The 19,320-nt window shown below is 41.2% G+C and overlaps 1 protein-coding gene across 1 annotated transcript; it reads left to right on the top strand.

Annotated features, from left to right (window-relative positions):
* Nucleotides 1-3,559: 3,559 nt before the first annotated feature.
* GATAD1 (GATA zinc finger domain containing 1) lies at nt 3,560-14,252 on the top strand. The gene is made up of 5 exons (XM_019443308.2): nt 3,560-4,016; nt 4,803-4,928; nt 6,566-6,625; nt 10,351-10,534; nt 12,864-14,252. Exons 1-5 carry the CDS (start codon nt 3,765-3,767, stop codon nt 13,052-13,054), a joined length of 813 nt encoding a protein of 270 aa, XP_019298853.1. The 5' UTR covers nt 3,560-3,764; the 3' UTR covers nt 13,055-14,252.
* Nucleotides 14,253-19,320: the final 5,068 nt, after the last annotated feature.

Here is a 19,320-nt window from a genome sequence, read left to right on the forward strand (position 1 = left end):
AGCAGAAGAAGAGAAATAATAAAGATCAGAGCAGACATAAACAATATAGAATCTAAAAAAACTGTAGAGCAGATCAACGAAACCAAGAGTTGGTTTTTTGAAAAAATAAACAAAATTGACAAACCTCTAGCCAGGCTTCTCAAAAAGAAAAGGGAGATGACCCAAATAGATAAAATCATGAATGAAAATGGAATCATTACAACCAATCCCTCAGAGATACAAACAATTATCAGGGAATACTATGAGAAATTATATGCCAACAAATTGGACAACCTGGAAGAAATGGACAAATTCCTAAACACCCACACGCTTCCAAAACTCAATCAGGAGGAAATAGAAAGCTTGAACAGACCCATCACCAGCGAAGAAATTGAATCGGTTATCAAAAATCTCCAGGACCAGATGGCTTCCCAGGGGAGTTCTACCAGACTCATTTAAAGCAGAGATAATACCTATCCTTCTCAGCTATTCCAAGAAATAGAAAGGGAAGGAAAACTTCCAGACTCATTCTATGAAGCCAGTATTACTTTGATTCCTAAACCAGACAGAGACCCAGTAAAAAAAGAGAACTACAGGCCAATATCCCTGATGAATATGGATGCAAAAATTCTCAACAAGATACTAGCAAATCGAATTCAACAGCATATAAAAAGAATTATTCACCATGATCAAGTGGGGTTCATTCCTGGGATGCAGGGCTGGTTCAACATTTGCAAATCAATCAACGTGATACATCACATTAATAAAAGAAAAGATAAGAACCATATGATCCTGTCAATCGATGCAGAAAAGGCCTTTGACAAGATTCAGCACCTTTCTTAATAAAAACCCTGGAGAAAGTCGGGATAGAAGGAACATACTTAAACATCATAAAAGCCATACATGAAAAGCCCACAGCTAACATCATCCTCAACGGGGAAAAACTGAGAGCTTTTTCCCTGAGATCAGGAACATGACAGGGATGCCCACTCTCACCGCTGTTGTTTAACATAGTGTTGGAAGTTCTAGCATCAGCAAGCAGACAACAAAAGGAAATCAAAGGCATCAAAATTGGCAAAGATGAAGTCAAGCTTTCACTTTTTGCAGATGACATGATACTATACATGGAAAATCCAATAGACTCCACCAAAAGTCTGCTAGAACTGATACATGAATTCAGCAAAGTTGCAGGATACAAAATCAATGTACAGAAGTCAGTTGCATTCTTATACACTAACAATGAAGCAGCAGAAAGACAAATAAAGAAACTGATCCCATTCACAACTGCACCAAGAAGCATAAAATACCTAGGAATAAAGCTAACCAAAGATGTAACAGATCTGTATGCTGAAAACTATAGAAAGCTTATGAAGGTAATTGAAGAAGATATAAAGAAATGGAAAAACATTCCGTGCTCATGGATTGGAAGAATAAATATTGTCAAAATGTCAATACTACCCAAAGCTATCTACACACTCAATGCAATCCCAATCAAAATTGCACCAGCATTTTTCTCGAAACTGGAACAAGCAATCCTAAAATTCATATGGAACCACAAAAGGCCCCAAATAGCCAAAGTAATTTTGAAGAAGAAGACCAAAGAGGGAGGCATCACGATCCCAGACTTTAGCCTCTACTACAAAGCTGTCATCAAGACAGCATGGTATTGGCACAAAAACTGACACACAGACCAATGGAATAGAATAGAAACCCCAGAACTAGACCCACAAACGTATGGCCAACTCATCTTTGACAAAACAGGAAAGAACATCCAATGGAAAAAAGACAGTCTCTTTAACAAATGGTGCTGGGAGAACTGGACAGCAACATGCAGAAGGTTGAAACTAGACCACTTTCTCACACCATTCACAAAAATAAACTCAAAATGGATAAAGGACCTGAATGTGAGACAGGAAACCATCAAAACCCTAGAGGAGAAAGCAGGAAAAGACCTCTCTGACCTCAGCCGTAGCAATCTCTTACTTGACACATCCCCAAAGGCAAGGGAATTAAAAGCAAAAGTGAATTACTGGGACCTTATGAAGATAAAAAGCTTCTGCACAGCAAAGGAAACAACCAACAAAACTAAAAGGCAACCAACGGAATGGGAAAAGATATTTGCAAATGACATATTGGACAAAGGGCTAGTATCTAAAATCGATAAAGAGCTCACCAAACTCCACACCTGAAAAACAAATAACCCAGTGAAGAAATGGGCAGAAAACATGAATAGACTTCTCTAAAGAAGACATCCGGATGGCCAACAGGCACATGAAAAGATGCTCAATGTTGCTCCTTATCAGGGAAATACAAATCAAAACCACACTCAGATATCACCTCACGCCAGTCAGAGTGGCCAAAATGAACAAATCAGGAGACTATAGATGCTGGAGAGGATGTGGAGAAACGGGAACCCTCTTGCACTGTTGGTGGGAATGCAAATTGGTGCAGCCGCTCTGGAAAGCAGTGTGGAGGTTCCTCAGAAAATTAAAAATAGACCTACCCTATGACCCAGCAATAGCACTGCTAGGAATTTACCCAAAGGATACAGGAGTACTGATGCATAGGGGCACTTGTACCCCAATGTTTATAGCAGCACTCTCAACAATAGCCAAATTATGGAAAGAGCCTAAATGTTCATCAACGGATGAATGGATAAAGAAATTGTGGTTTATATACACAATGGAGTAGTACATGGCAATGAGAAAGAACGAAATATGGCCCTTTGTAGCAACGTGGATGGAACTGGAGAGTGTGATGCTAAGTGAAATAAGCCATACAGAGAAAGACAGATACCATATGTTTTCACTCTTATGTGGATCCTGAGAAACTTAACAGAAACCCATGGGGGAAGGGAATAAAAAAAAAAAAAAAAAGAGGTTAGAGTGGGAGAGAGCCAAAGCATAAGAGACTCTTAAAAACTGAGAACAAACTGAGGGTTGATGGGGGGTGGGAGGGAGAGGAGGTTGGGTGATGGGCATTGAGGAGGGCACCTTTTGGGATGAGCACTGGGTGTTGTATGGAAACCAATTTGACAATAAATTTCATATATTGAAAAAAGAAATAAAAAAATAAAAATAAAAATAAATAAAATAAAATGTATTTCAACTCCTAATGCATAAATGTCCATGGATGTAACTCCTGTAAACAAGAGTATTGGGGGGCGGGGGGGAGAGGGGGTTCTAAATTATAATTTTTAAGACCGTAAAGGGGTCCTCAGTAGGAGTGCCAGATTTAGCAAATAAAAATACAGCACACCCAGTTAAATCTGAATTTCAGATAAACAAATACTGCATGGGATACACCCATACCAAAATATTATCTGAAATTCAAATTTAATTTGGCATTCTGCATTTTACCTGCCAGTCCCATGCCTAAGGCCAAAAAGGTTGCAAAAGTCTGCCCTAGTAGGAGATCAGTTCCCCTAGTAGGAGATCAAGGGTCCAATTCCAGAAATCCCGGGTGGGGCACTTCCGGTCATGGGAGGGCAGGCCAGCGCCGCGCAGGCCCCGCCCATCGCCGGAAGTTTCCCAGGCCGGGTCCCGCCTCCGAGCCCACCTCCCCGGCGCTGAGAGCCTCCGGGTGTAGGTGTCCTGCGCAGAGCGGGTGGAACCGCCTTCCTGCCTCCAGGGGGCAGCGGCCGCGCTCTGGTCCCTTCGTGGACAGCTCGGCGCCCGCGCCGCTCTTCCTGTCGCTGGGAGTGGCGGGCCGACCAGCGGCGGCCCGGGCCGGCGGTCGCCATTCCCGTGTCGCTGCGCCCGCGGGGGCCGCCCGAGCCCGCCACGATGCCACTGGGCCTGAAGCCTACCTGCAGCGTCTGCAAGACCACGTCGTCCTCTATGTGGAAGAAGGGCCCGCAAGGGGAGATCCTCTGCCACCACTGCACGGGCCGGGGCGGCGCGGGCGGCGGGGGCGCCGGCACAGGGGCGACTGGCGGGACGGGGGGCAGCAGCGGCGGTGGCAGCTTCGGCGCAGCGACCTTCGCTAGCACCTCTGCTGCCCCTCCGCAGAGCAACGGGGGCGGGGGCGGCAAGCAGGTGAGCTCCAATGGCCCCTCCCGCAGGCGGAGGCCGACTGGGCTTGAGGTGGGCGGAGGCCGGCGGGGCGGGGAGGGGGAGCGCACTGGGGCCTTCCTCGACCGTGGGACCCTGCTAGAGCGGGCCGCCTCCTCCCACCACGAAAAGATCTTCGTTGATTTGGCCCATCGTAAGCACCTTTTGTTATTTTCAGAAATTGAAAGTGTACAGAAAGTAAGAAAATTAAAAACCCTTCAGAAATCGCCCTCATTGTAATAACAGTTGCAGGAGTAACCAGACATCTCAATACACACACGTATACACAGACACTAAACAGGATCACGCTACTGGACCTTTCTCTGTTAAAGTGATTTTACCATTATGTCATATTAAGTAATATCATTGTCATTGCTTTAAATGGCAGCATAAGTATTCCATTGTAGGAAGTGCCATACCTAACCCACCCTCGCCCTGGAGAGTTCAGTCGTTAAGGGTTGTTCACTACTATAAATGTCAACAAATCAATAGTTCTTGCCTTGGCCTAGACTTAGTCGCACTCCTGCCCCCCTGCCCTTCTTTAAGTAGTTCACACGTTTTTGGAGGCTATGGAGATGCTTGCCCAGGGCGTTCTAATTAGCCCAGTTCCTGTGATTACCCAGCATAAAAGGAAAAGGTACATTTTTACTTAATTTTTATAAATCAGCATAAAGTGCGTACTCTGGAGTCATTGTAAGATGGTTGTATCGGGACAGCAGTCTTTCTATAAATTTATTTATCTTTTTTGTTCTTTAATTGTTTATATAACAGAGTAAGCAGGAAATTCACAGGAGGTCTGCTCGGCTGAGAAACACTAAATACAAATCTGCTCCAGCTGCTGAAAAGAAAGTTTCCACCAAAGGAAAAGGGAGAAGACATATTTTTAAATTAAAAAATGTAAGATGATTGTGGACAGTGTCTTTTACGGTAATGGCATTGTGTGTGTAGTGTGTCTGTCACTGCCTTCATCTCTCATTTGGACTTCGCTCTTGCAGTATTCTGGGGAGTGGTCCACACTACCTGAAAGGAAGTTAACACTGTTGCAGGAGGCTTACTGTTTATAGTTAATAATATCCTTTCTCTCTTTTTTAGCTTTTAATTGTTTCCACTGGGAAATATAAAATATGAGTCTAAAAGAAACCTAAGCCTCAAATGCATTTTATTGGGTCCTCTGTGCAAAGGAGGAGGTGGGATTATGGTTCTTGGTATCACCAGGTATATCAGGGGAAAAAAAAATTTCTTTTTATTCTTTAAAGATTGAATAATACCGTAACTTATTCACTTACGTTTGTTATTACAGCCCCAGAAAATGTATCTTACTGATTTATGATGATCAGTTTGATGAATATGAATCAAATATTTTGCTAACCTTTTCTTCTTCTGCTATAAGAAAATAGATGGTTGACAGACTTGTGCTGGGGGTAGTTGAAAGCGCCTTTTTTTGCAGTTAAATACTCAGGATTTTTGTAAACACAAGGGGAAAATGGTCAAACACAAATGTAGGCTACTTTTTTTAAACCTTAGTATGGTGAAAAAAATAAAATAAAATAAACCTTAGTATGGTGTTCTTTCAGAACAGGAATGTTTCACTTACCTGCAAAGGCATTTCTGAAGTTGGTCATATTCATTTGTAAAACACAGAGGGGCCCTGCAGTATATTCTTGTGCAGATTGCAGATTCTTTTCCCATTGAGAAGAGTTGCCCCTAATTTACTTAAGACTTTTATAATTTAGTTTTCTTAAAATGAGGCATTTATTGACTAGACAAAGCATGTTAAGTAAATGTGCATTTGACTATAGTTGTGTCACTTAAACACATATTTTCCTCTCATGTGTGGCTGAATATGCCCTGCAGTTATTTCAGTATCAATTTCTCTAGCAACCCCTTTCTTCAAGGATGATGCCAAGACATATTTGGGGAGGCCTGGTTTTTGTGTTGTGGCACACAGCGTATACTGCAGCTTTAGAAGGGATTTCAGGAATGGTTGCGTGGTGACAAATTTACTAAGAACTCCCAAGGAAGCTTCATATAGCCTTAGTTCAGCCTTGCTAGAAAATTACTTCTGATGACAATGAGTATCCTAGTAGTTCCACAGATAAGCTGAGATGGAAAATGTCTTCAAAGGAGACACTTTTTCACCTTGTGTTCACCTACACATTTTTTATGACTTCCACTCCTATCATGCCCAGGCCATTGGAGCCAGGATATTTTTATAACTAGAATGTTAATATGTAATAAAGCTTTGAGAGTGCATGCAGTGGATCTAAGCAGCATAATCAGAAGCTTGCGCTTTGGTTCTCAGCAATTTTTAAGCTGCTGGTAGCAGAAATAGCCGTGGAAATATTCAAACTGCCTTGCCACTACATTCAGAAAATCATTTGTCTTTTTATTGCACTCCTTGTCAATAAATAGATTTAGGATTTCTGAAGTTACAGAATTCTCATAGATGGCTGGGAAAATGTCTATACACACTACACACATATAATAATACACTATTAATGTGCTAATATGTTTGCTTTTGTTTTTTTTTCTAGCCCATCAAAGCTCCTGAGTCTGTTTCCACTATAATCACTGCAGAATCGATCTTCTACAAGGTAAGCACCTGTAGGGTCACTGAGGGAAGATTTGGACCTGTTGTGTGATATGCTGCCAAATGTTGGGTTAGTCCAAAGGTCTCTGCTCCTCTGTACGGTATGTGATTATTTCTTGTTCTTTTCTAAACTATTTTCCCTCATAGGTGGCTGGTATAAGACATCTCATCCAGAGCTGAGGGGTAGTTGCTTATTGAAACGTGTTATTTTTAACTATTTTAAGTATCTCAAAATGCTAACGTATAGTGTGGAGTCATGAAAGAGTGAACCATCCTAGTCACTGTGACAGTCACTGTGTGAGAAGCAGAGTAGGGGCTTGGACTAGTAGAGATTGTATAGACCTGATATCTGGTGGGTAGAGGAGGCACAGAGATTCTAAAATGCCTTTAAGGAGAAGTGAGAGGAATAAGGATAGTGGTGGTGATTAACATCTACTAGAAGTCCATGGTGAAAGAGTCCAAAATGTTTTGATACAAGAGTGAGGAAGTCAGGTTTCCTGGGATCCAAAGCCCACAGACATCTGCTACTCCGGAGAGACATGACCTATTGTTATTTTTTAACCAGAAGCCTTAGGAAAGCAGTTGCAACATAGAAAAGAGCCCCAAAACCTGCAGGCCTGGCACAGGCAGCAGCCATTAAATATTGTTGATGTTTTGGGGTCTGAATTATCTTTTGGGGGGCAGTGACACAAATTAGTGCTTCATACCTGACTGAAGTGGACCAAACGCTGAGAAACTCAAGTGTTATACTGTGTACCTTTTTTTTTTTTTGTTAGCCTAGACTAACAGTCTGTATACACAGGCAAACATCTGTCCTGTATTTCCAGCCTTTCATCATTGTTAAGAATAAAATAGCTGAAGTTTAGCATGTGCTTGCTATGCATCAGCCACCGAGGTGAGCATGTCACATGCTTTACTTCATTCAGTCTCCTCCATGAAGTGCTGCTGTTATTCCCACTTTATGGATGAAAATAATGAGGCACAGAGAAATTAATGAACTTGTCAAAGATAAAATAGTCAACAAGTCATGGAGCGAGCTCGGCTCCTGGCTGCACTGGCAAGTGGCTGTGTGGCAACCTCTCTTGTGTTTCTTCATCTATAAAATAGGGATTGTAAATAGCAGCTACCTCAGTGGGTCAAGCAAGATCATGTATGTTAAGCACTTAGCAGAGTAAGCACTCAATGAAGAGTAGAAATTGATATCCATCATGTTTTCAAATTTGTGTATCACTCTCACAGCTGAACATACAGTTTACAGATTGAGTCCAGAAGCAGCTGGTTTGGGGGGCACCTGGCTGGCTCAGTCAGAAGAGCATGTGGCTCTTGATCTTGGGGATCTCCACACTGGATGTGGGGTTTACTTAAATAAATAAACTTAAAAAAAAAAAAGAAGCAACTGGTTTGGCTAAGGATTTAGTGTACTAGTGATTTCCACGCATGTCTCAACTGACAAAAAGGCAATGGCATGTGGGACCTGTTATCACAAGTATCAGGATTTCTTATTGCTGTCTACCATCCACATTTGTTAAACAATAAGGACAAAGTGCAACAGATATTCGGGTAATGCTGCAGATATCATACCCAGTACTGCGAGGCCATCGCTGCAGTGCCACTGTGGTCAGCGCCAGGGCAGGAGAGTTAAAAGGTCACTGCCATCTGTTGAACTGGAGTCCAGATCAGGCATGCTAGGGGGAGCTGAGTGGGAACCACTGGGTCTGATGGCCAAGAGTATGGGCAGCCAAGACCCCAGATGGTTAAATGGCCTTCCTGTGGGAAAAGAGCTCCATGAACCACTCTGCTTACTCCTAATCCAGTGTTCTTCAGTATATTGTGTTGACCTTCTTTCTTGTCTGCCAAAAACCCTGAAACCTCCCTGCAAATGAAGGGACTCTTTAGATCAAGTACCTTAGTCACGTCCATTGCTCTATGTAGGTACATACACAACACATGTTAATAAACACTTACCGGGGCGCCTGGGTGGCGCAGTCGGTTAAGCGTCCGACTTCAGCCAGGTCACGATCTCGCGGTCTGTGAGTTCGAGCCCCGCATCAGGCTCTGGGCTGATGGCTCGGAGCCTGGAGCCTGTTTCCGATTCTGTGTCTCCCTCTCTCTCTGCCCCTCCCCCGTTCATGCTCTGTCTCTCTCTGTCCCAAAAATAAATAAAAAACGTTGAAAAAAAAAAAAAATTTAAAAAATAAACACTTACCATGTGCCAGGTACTGCTTGCCATTGGAATCTTTCACCAAGATATTGTCTTTGCCTTGCAGTTCTGCTTTCACATGATTATATATTTTGAGTTAATATTCATTAAGCATATATTTGAGTGCCTATGATAAGCAAGGTCCTGTTTTTTTATGTGTGAAAAAACAAACTAATCATTGGTAATTTGGGAATAATGATTCTATGTGTAGACAAAGTAAACCATAAGTGTAAAGTATTTATATGACAAAGAACTTTGAGTAGTGTCTACAAGGACCAGATGATGATGGATGTGAACTAGGAAGTAGCAGATGGTAGCCCCCATTAACCCTACCTGTCCATAGTGATCTACATACAGCAGTCAGCCTTAGACACATGAATGAAGTATCCACCTGGAGAAACTCCTGTCACAGTTCACTCACTGCAAGTATTTCTTCAGAATTATTTTTAGGGTTGAGACGCACAATATCTTTAATGGCTTTACCGGCTGCCAAGGCCCTATTTTGAGTGAAGCAGTGATAAATCACACTTGGTTCCTGCAAGTCAAGGATTCCTTCACCAGCTGAGAACCACACGTACCTAAGGAAGTGCTGAGTATCATTTGGATCAGCCATTATAGGTGTTGGAAGGAGAGATTATTTCCTTTTCAAGACCTAGGGGAGAAAACATAACAACAGATAGCAGATAGTCATAGGGAGGGCTAGACACAGGACATGCACAGATTAGTTAGTTGGCTGTGAAGTAGAGTGGGGATAAGACATGAGGCCTTGAGGAGCACCTGGGTGGCTCAGTCGGTTAAGCATCCAACTTTGACTCAAGTCATGATCTCGCAGTCTGTGAGTTGGAGCGTCAGGCTCTGTGCAGACAGCTCAGAATCTGGAGCCTGCTTCTGATTCTGTGTCTCCCATTCTCTCTGCACTCCCCCCCAAAGATAAACATTAAAAAAATAAATATAAATAAAAAATACATTAAGAAAAGACATACAGGTAATTGTCTTGTGGGAGGATATCAAAGTGAATGGGAAAAGACCTATCCTGAAGACTGACTATAATCAGAAGAGTTTCTGTCATTTCTTTGGGTTTGAATTTGTCATGTCCGTTTTCTTTATGGACGCCAATGAGGGAGATGTGTAGAGCATATTCTCATCCAGGAAGCAATGCTTTTCAGTACAGGACAGAGAAGGACCACTGAGCTGATAAAGGAGCCCCAGCTGCGTTCTCTGCCTTATGTAGCCTTCAGCAAGTCTGATATGAAAATCTGATATGAAAATTCTGATATGAAATCAAAGTGTCATTATAAATAATAAATGTTTCCTCCAGATGCAAGTTTCATGTGTGTGTAATTTTCATTCAAGAGTGAAAAACTTCAGGACTGGCATCAACAGTGTAAATGTTGATGCATATTAGACCATCTCAAAGGTGTTTTACTGACCACTTTGCAAACTGTTTATTTCATGTTAAGGAGGTTTCAGTTCATAGCTGTGGTTTTTATTTTCACTTCAAATATGGGGTTATCTTCTGTCTCCCCCAGGGAGTCTATTACCAAATTGGAGACGTTGTTTCTGTGATTGATGAACAAGATGGAAAGCCCTACTATGCTCAGATCAGGGGCTTCATCCAGGACCAGTATTGCGAGAAGAGTGCCGCACTGACGTGGCTCATTCCCACCCTCTCTAGCCCCCGGGGCCAGTTTGATCCTGCATCCTACATCATCGGTGAGTATGACGAGTGGCACAGGTAAGTCTCCACTATTACATAAAGGAATGTATTAGTCTGCTCAGGCTGCCATAACAAAATAGCACAGGCTGAGTGCCATAAACACGAAACCTGTTTTCTCACAATGCTGGAGGCCAGAAGTTGAAGATCAAGGTGCTGTCAAGATCACTTTCTGATAAGAGCTTTCTTCCTGGCTTGTAGACACCACCTTCTCCCTAAGACCTCAAATGGCCTTTCCTCTGTGTGTGCACACTCCTAGTGTCTCTTCCTCTCCTTAGAAGAACATCAGTCCTAGCAAATCAGGGCTCTACCCTATGACCTCATTTTTTTTTCATTAACTTGTTTTTTTTTTTTAATTTTTTTAAATTTACATCCAAATTAGTTAGCATATAGTACAACAATGATTTCAGGACTAGATTCTTTAGTGCCCCTTACCCATTAAACCCATCCCCCCTCCCACAACCCCTCCAGTAACCCTCAGTTTGTTCTCCATATTGAAGAGTCTCTTCTGTTTTGTCCCCCTCCCTGTTTTTATATTATTTTTGCTTCCCTTCTCTCATGGTCATCTGTTTTGTCTCTTAAAGTCCTCATATGAGTTAAGTCATATGATTTTTGTCTTTCTCTGACTAATTTCACTTAGCATAATACCTCCCAACTCCATCCATGTAGTTGCAAATGGCAAGATTTCATTCTTTTTAATTGCCGAGTAATATTCCATTGTATATATATACACCACATCTTCTTTATCCATTCATCCATCGATGGACATTTGGGCTTTTTCCAAACTTTGGCTGTTGTTGATAGTGCTGCCATAAACATTGGGGTGCGTGTGTCCCTTAGAGACAGCACACCTGTATCCCGTGGATAAATGCCTAGTAGTGCAATTGCTGGGTCGTAGGGTAGTTCTATTTTTAGTTTTTTGAGGAACCTCCATACTGTTTTCCAGAGTGGCTGCACCAGCTTGCATTTCCACCTATGACCTCATTTAACCTTAATTATCTCCCTAAAGGCCCCATCTCTAAACACCATCACTTCAGGGGTTAGGACCTCAACATATGAATTTGTGGGACTATAACTCAGTCCATGGCAAAGAAACATAAGCATCATTAAATGTTAAAAAGGAAAGAACTTGATAGAAAATATGAAAGATATTTTATGTAGTTGGGGTTTGAGTGCTATCAGTTTTTGAGTTAGGGCAATACATACCTACTAACAAGTGATGTGGATAAGATTTTTCTGAGCGACCCAGGTTAAACTCTATTAAAAGAATTTATTGCTCAGGAGTTAGGCTTATTTAGGCATATTGACTTATAAAAATCTAGTTAAAAATAATTTGAAAAGCAACTGTCTCTATTATTTCTGGCATCTTAACAAATTTTCATTACGTATCCCTCCACATGTCACACATATTCATCCTAGACGTTTATGATGTCATTGTGTACAGTTGGAATGGCAGCCACTGTACTTTTATGCATTTCAAAGCTGACAAAAGAAGTGGTATAAATGTTTCTCATAGACTTGCAGGAAGAAGTTGCTGATTAATACAGTTTAAAACGTGTTCAGAGTTTTTAAATTACCCCATATTTTCAACCTTTCTGCAGTGAACTTGCATTACTTTTCATATGAAGGGTTTTTCGTTTTTTCCAGAGGGAACTCAGGGACAAATAACTACTGCTGTTATTCTCACCTATGGGTGAAGCTTGATACACAATCAGTTCTAAGTCTTCTGCTTGTAGGTACATAGAAGAGTGGACTTTCATCTCCCTGACTTCTAGGACTGGGTTCTCAGCAGAGGCGGTGATGTGAAGAATCACCGCTGGGGCTCCTCTCCCACCTCCTCCTCTAATCCTCAGATACTAGAGTGGGAAGTATGGCATAGAGATTCAGAACACAGGTGCTGGCGCCAGACTGTCTGGGTTCATAGCCAAGCACTTACTAGTTGTGTGGCCCTGAGCAAGTTCCTTAATCTCTCTTGCCTCATTTTCCTGATACACAGTACAGGAATAATAATAGTGCCTTCCTCCAAGCAAAGTTGTGAGGACTCAAAGTATCCGTGTATGTGTAGTACTTAGAACAGTATGGGCACATGATAATAAACACTGGTGTGCTAATATTTTTAGAGTCCTTCCTATATTGAGTCACTGTTCGGGGGAGTTAAACAGGTAAAGTAGAAAAAGTAGTGGAGAGTGACTTCAGAGTAATACATGTGTCAAGGACTAATGTCAGGTCACCAGAGTGGTTTGCCCTACCATTTAGGAATTTTAACCCTTTGTGAAAATGACATATATGTTCGAAAGATATTTAATCTTTCCACTGACTGCCTTTTAGGACCAGAGGAGGATCTTCCAAGGAAGATGGAATACTTGGAATTTGTGTGTCACGCACCTTCTGAATATTTCAAGTCACGTTCATCACCATTTCCCACGGTTCCAACCAGACCAGAGAAGGGCTATATATGGACTCATGTTGGACCTACTCCTGCAATCACTATTAAGGAAACAGTTGCCAACCATTTGTAGTTTAGAAAGTAAAACTTACTTCCAGTTATCTTGGATTCATAGTACTCTAAGACTTGCCACATATTTCTTTCATGAAATTCCTAGATGGAAAGAAGACTAAGAAGTTTTTCCCTACTACCCAGTAACCAGTAGCTTATTTATTACTAGTCACTTGGAAAGTGAAAAGGGATAACAAGGAATTAAATTACAGGCAAAGGCTATAATTTCCAGGGAGACCATTAGGAACAGGTGGTATCTATTTTTCTCCATGGATTGTATTTCTCTAAATGGATTGTATTTTTCTACAAGAACAAAACAGTAATTAAGGTTTAGATTTCTGACTAAGGACTTAAATAAAATATAGCTATGACCAACTGTATCTATCACAAAGTTACACAAGCTTTATTTTCTCATCTAGAAAATGCTAGGTACACTCTTGGCCACTTAAACCTTAAAGAAACTGATAGGTGGATGATTGTATTAGCCTGGGCTTTTTAAAACTTTATTCTGCAGCAAACAGATTCAGAATTATTTTGTTGATCTTAACAGAGCTGCTCATTCTTCATTGTTTTTACCTCCCTTTCTCAAACTAAGGTTTCCAATCAAACAATAAAATTTTGTAGAGCAGACTGAACTTCATGAAAAGCACATAGGAGACACCTAGTGTTCAGGCATCCCACTTGGTAGTTTCTTGACTACCATTAGAACAACCTTTTGGCAGTCATAAAAATGATTAATGGGCCATAAGCATTTAATATCTTCAAAAAGTCTACCATCTGCTATAGAGTCATAGTAACAGGCCTAAAACAAAGTCTTAGACTTAGAAGCCCTGTTTTCTATGAAATTGTCCAGAATTCAGGTATAAGTTTTACTTCAAATGCAGGCCAGCTAAGTAAGGGGACAACAGTATGAAAATGGAAGAAGTGGGGGCCATACACTCGTGCCTCCAATTCTGTCGTGACTTAACCAGCATTTTTCAACTCCAGGAAAATTTGTCAGAATCTTATTTAATCATAGTGATTTTGAGTTGTAGCAGTTTTACCTGTTCACATTTTTCTACACAGTGATGGTTTGTATGTTAGAAGCAAGCAACTGTAGATAGCTCTATGTACATAGTTATCTCTACAAAAGTTACAGTAAAATTTGTTGTAAATACTATTGTAAATAGCTAAGTGCCAATATTCAAACTTTTGGATTAAAATGTATTTTTCATATTGTATTCACTTTGGATTTATTTCATTTAAACATTTAAATGTGGGGCTTTCTAATGGTATAAATAGAAAACACCAAGGTTATACTCTTAATTTGGAGCAACAGATTGATCAACATATACTTGATTTTAGGAAAATTTCAAAGAATGGCTACTTGGGAAAAGAAATACTTAATGTAAGATACTTATTAAAATGTAAAAATAATGGGGTGGCCTGGCTGGTTCAGTCAGGGGAGCATGGTACTCTTGGTCCTGGGGTTGTAAGTTCAAGCCTCATGTTGGGTGTAGAGATTCCTTAAAATCTTTTAAAAATTAATTAATAAAGTTAGGAAATATTGAAAAAACAATAAATACCATGTGTTTATAAATTGGTAAATACTTGTGTAGTATCTTTTAAAATAAAGATTGAATTTTCACTTTCTTCCTCAACAGACTTTACAGACTGAGCTAGCCAGGTACCCCCCAAAATTTTTAAATTTCTATCTGTCAGTAAAATGTGTATACAAAATTAAAACCAGGGTGCCTGGATGACTCAGTCAATTGAGCATCCAGCTCTTGATTTTGGCTCAGGTTATGATCTCCCAGTGTGTAGGATCATACCCCAAGTCAGGATCCGTGCTGACAGTGAGGATCCTGCTTGGAATTCTCTCTCTCCTTCTCTCTCTGCCCCTCCCATGTGCACATACTCTCTGTCAAAAAAATAAAATAAACTTAAAAAAAAATTAAAAACCAAGGGGAGGAGCCAAGACGGCAGAACAGCATGGAAGGTTTTTTTTTGTGTGTGTCTCTTAGCCATGAAATACAGCCAGATCAATGCTAAACCATCCTGCACACCTAGAAAACTGATTGGAGTATTAGCACAACAATCTACACAACCCGAACCACAGAACTCAGCAGGTACGAGGCACAGAGAGGTGAACAGGAGAGAGAAACCATGGAGGGCAGGGAGCTGTTTTTGCTTGCAAAGAGAGGACAAAGATGGGCGATAGTATGGGAAAGCCCTCCCCCCCCCCCAACACCAAAAGCAACTGGAGAGAAAGTGGAAAAGTGAAAACAGCCACAAGGACTGAACTAAAAGGGGAGAAAGGAGAGCGTTTAAATTCCATTAAGACTCTATAAACAGGGGTAGCACAGTCTGAAACACCGCAAGTCAATACCTGACAGTGCTCTGGCGAGAAGGGCAAATCCCCAGGAGCAGAGTGAATCCAGGGGTCCTTGAGCCACATGGGGAGAGGCGATTCCACTGCAGGGAGGTTGTTTGGTAGAGACTGTGTGGCTCCCCCCACAGGCAAAGGCCCCGGTGGACCCTGGAAAACAACAATATTTGCTGATGTTGGAACAAGATTGTTAAGGGTTAAGCCTGGTGCCAGATGTGTGTTGTGATTTTCCATAATCCATGAAACACTGCTGCTACACGATCCCATGAACTTGTATTGGGTCAGGCTGCCACCCAACTGCAGTCTCTGGCCATTGGCAACAGCATGGTCCTGCAAACATTCCTGGGTGTGGCCGGCACTCAGCCTTGCTCAGTGAGACCCTCCCCCAGAGGGTCAGAACAGGTCAAAGCTTCCGTCCCTCAGAAGCAAGGGGCAGGAAAAACAGCCGCAATTGAGATAAAACTCAGGAGGGAGGTGCCACCTGGCAACCTGATGGCTTGGTCACAGACTGTAAAAGCAGGGAGTGGATGGAAGCCAGAGACAAAGGATGGGTACGCGATTGCTGGTTGGGGAGAGCAGAGTTACGATACTAGACACTGGGTAGCTGGGTGACACCATTTCCACCCCTCCCCACACATGTGCTTACACACCTACAAGCACCACAACAATCCACCCCAGTAAGCTAAGCAGCGCCATCTAGTGGGGAACGGAGCCGTTGCACTAAGCCCCCCAAATTGGGCCAACCTTGCTCTTCAGGAACACCACATGTCTCTCTGCCTGGTTAGTGTCCGGAATATAAAGTGCCTAATAACTTGACTTCAACGGGAAAACAATGTAATTTCACGAATTTCAGTCCATCTGCTGGTCCATCTATTAATTTCTTTTTTTCTTTTTCATTTCTTTTTCATGAATACAGAAAGAGAAAAAAATTATTTTTATGTTCAATTTTTATTAAAAATATTTTTATTTTTTCTACTATATTGTTTAATTCTTTGTAAATATTTCAAATTCTATTTTACTTCCATCATTTCATTTTATTCTATTTCATTGTATTCATTTTCTCAAATTTTCAAACATTTTCCTTTTATTTTTTCCACTTTTTCTCTAATCTATCAAGCTCCTTTAAACACCCAGACCAAAACACACCTAGGATCTAGCATCATTTATTTGATTTGTGTGTGTGTGTGCGTGTGTGTGTGTGTGTTATTTTAAATTTTTTAATTTTAATTTTTTTACCTTATTAATTTCTTTTCTTCCTTCAAAATGATGAAACGAAGGAATTCACCCCAAAAGCAAGAGCAGGAAGAAACGACAGCCAGGGACTTACTCAACACAGATACAAGCAAGAAGTCTGAACCAGAATTTAAAATTATGATGATAAGAATACCAGCTGGGGTCGAAAATAGATTAGAATCCCTTGCTGCAGAGATAAAGAAGGAAAAGCTAGTCAAGATGAAATAAAAAATGCCACAACTGAGCTGCAATCTCGAGTGGATGCCACAGCAGCATGGATGGATGAGGCAGAACAGCGAATCAGTGATAAAGAGGACAAACTTGGGGCGCCTGGGTGGCTTGGTCGGTTGAGCGTCCGACTTCGGCTCAGGTCATGATCTCACGGTCCGTGGGTTCGAGCCCCGCGTCGGGCTCTGTGTTGACAGCTCACAGCCTGGAGCCTGTTTCAGATTCTGTGTCTCCCTCTCTCTGTGACCCTTCCCCATTCATGCTCTGTCTCTCTCTGTCTCAAAAATAAATAAAAGTTAAAAAAAAAAAAAAAAAAAGAGGACAAACTTATGGAGAATAATGAAGCAGAAAAAAAGAGGGAGACTAAGGCAAAAGAGCACGATTAAGTATTAGAGAAATCAGTGACTTATTAAAAAGGAACAACATTAGAATCATAGGGGGGTCCAAGAAGATTAAGAGAGGGGAAAAAGGGGTGGAAGCATTATGTGAGCAAATCACAGCAGAAAACTTTCCTTAGCTGGGGAAAGACACAGACATCAAAATCCAGGAAGCACAGAGGACTCCCGTAAGATTCAACAAAAACCGACCATCAGCAAGGCATATTATAGTCAAATTCACAAAATACTCAGGCAAGGAAAGGATCATGAAAGCAGCAAGGGGAAAAAAGTCCTTAACCTACAAGGGAAGACAGATCAGGTAGGTTTGCAGCAGACCTAGCCACAGAAACTTGGCAGACCAGAAAGGAGTGGCAGGATATATTCAACGTGCTGAATCAGAAAAATATGCAGCCAAGAATTCTTTATCCAGTAGGCTGTCATTCAAAATGGAGGGAGAGATTAAAAGTTTCCCACACAAACAAATATTAAAGGAGCTTGGGACCACTAAATCAGCCCTGCAAGAAATTTTTAGGGGGAGTTTCTGAGGGGATAAAAGTCGAAGAGAAAAGAGAGAGAGAGACAGACAGAGAGACAGACAGACAGACCAAAAACTACAAAGGTCCTAGAAAGGACCAGAGAACACCACCAGACACTCCAACTCTATAAGAAACATAATGGCAATAAATTCATATCTTTCAGTACTCACTCTAAACGTCAAAGGACTAAATGCTCCAATCAAAAGACATAGGGTAACAGAATGGATAAGAAAACGAGATCCATCTATATGTGCTGTTTACAAGAGACCCACTTTAGACCTAACGACACCTTCAGACTGAAAGTAAGGGGATGGAGAACCCTCTATCACGCTAACGGTCACCAAAAGAAAGCCAGAGTAGCCATACTTATATCAGACAATCTAGACTTTAAAATAAAGACTGTAACAAGAGATGAAGAATGGCATTATATCATAATTAAGGGGTCTACCCACCAAGAAGACCTGACAATTGTAAACATGTATGCTCCAAATGTGAGAGCACCCAAATAGATAAATCAATTAGCCACAAACATAAAGAAACTCATTGATAACAATACCATAATAGTAGGGGACTTCAACACCCCACTGACAACAATGGACACATCATCTAAACACAAAATCAACAAGGAAACAATGGCTTTGAATGACACACTGGACCCGATGGACTTAACAGAGATAGTCAAAACATTTCATCCTAAAGCAGTGGAATAGACATTCTTCTTCAGTGCACATGGAACGTCCTCCAGAATACATCACATACTGGGACACAAATCAGCCCTCAACAAGTACAAAAAAGTCGAGATCATACCATGCATATTTTCAGACCACAACACCATGAAACTCGTAATCAACAACCAGAAAAAACTTGGAAAGATAACAAATACTTGGAGACGAAAGAACATCCTACTGAAGAATGAGTGGGCTAAACAAGAAGTTAAAGAGGAAGTTAAAAAGTACATGGAAGCCAATGAAAATGATAACACCACAGCCCACAACCTCCAGGACACAGCAAAGGCAGTCATAGGAGGGAAGTATATAGCAATCCAGGCCTTCCTAAAGAGGTAAGGAAGGTCTCTGATACACAGCCTAACCTTACACCTTAAGGAGCTGGAAAAAGAACAGCAAGATAAAACCCCAAACCAGCAGAAGACAGGAAATAATAAAGATTAGGGCAGAAATCCATGCTATCGAACCCAAAAAAAACCAGTAGAACAGATCAATGAAACCAGAAGCTGGTTCTTTGACAGAATTAACAAAATTGATAAACCCCTGGCCAGTCTGATCAAACGGAAAAAGGAAAGGACCCAAACAAATAAAATCAAGAATGAAAGAGGAGAGATCACCTCCAACACAGCAGAAATAAAAACAATAATAAGAGAATATTATGAGCAATTATATGCCAATAAAATGGGCAATCTGGAAGAAATGGACAAATTCCTAGAAACATATAAACTACCAAAACTGAAACAGGAAGAAGTAGAAAATTTGAACAGTACCATAACCAGTAAAGAAACTGAACAAACAAAACAAAACAAAAACAAACAAAA

This window comes from Panthera pardus, unplaced genomic scaffold (assembly GCF_024362965.1).
Source record: "Panthera pardus isolate Hobbes unplaced genomic scaffold, ASM2436296v1 HiC_scaffold_8, whole genome shotgun sequence".
Classification (NCBI taxonomy): domain Eukaryota; kingdom Metazoa; phylum Chordata; class Mammalia; order Carnivora; family Felidae; genus Panthera; species Panthera pardus.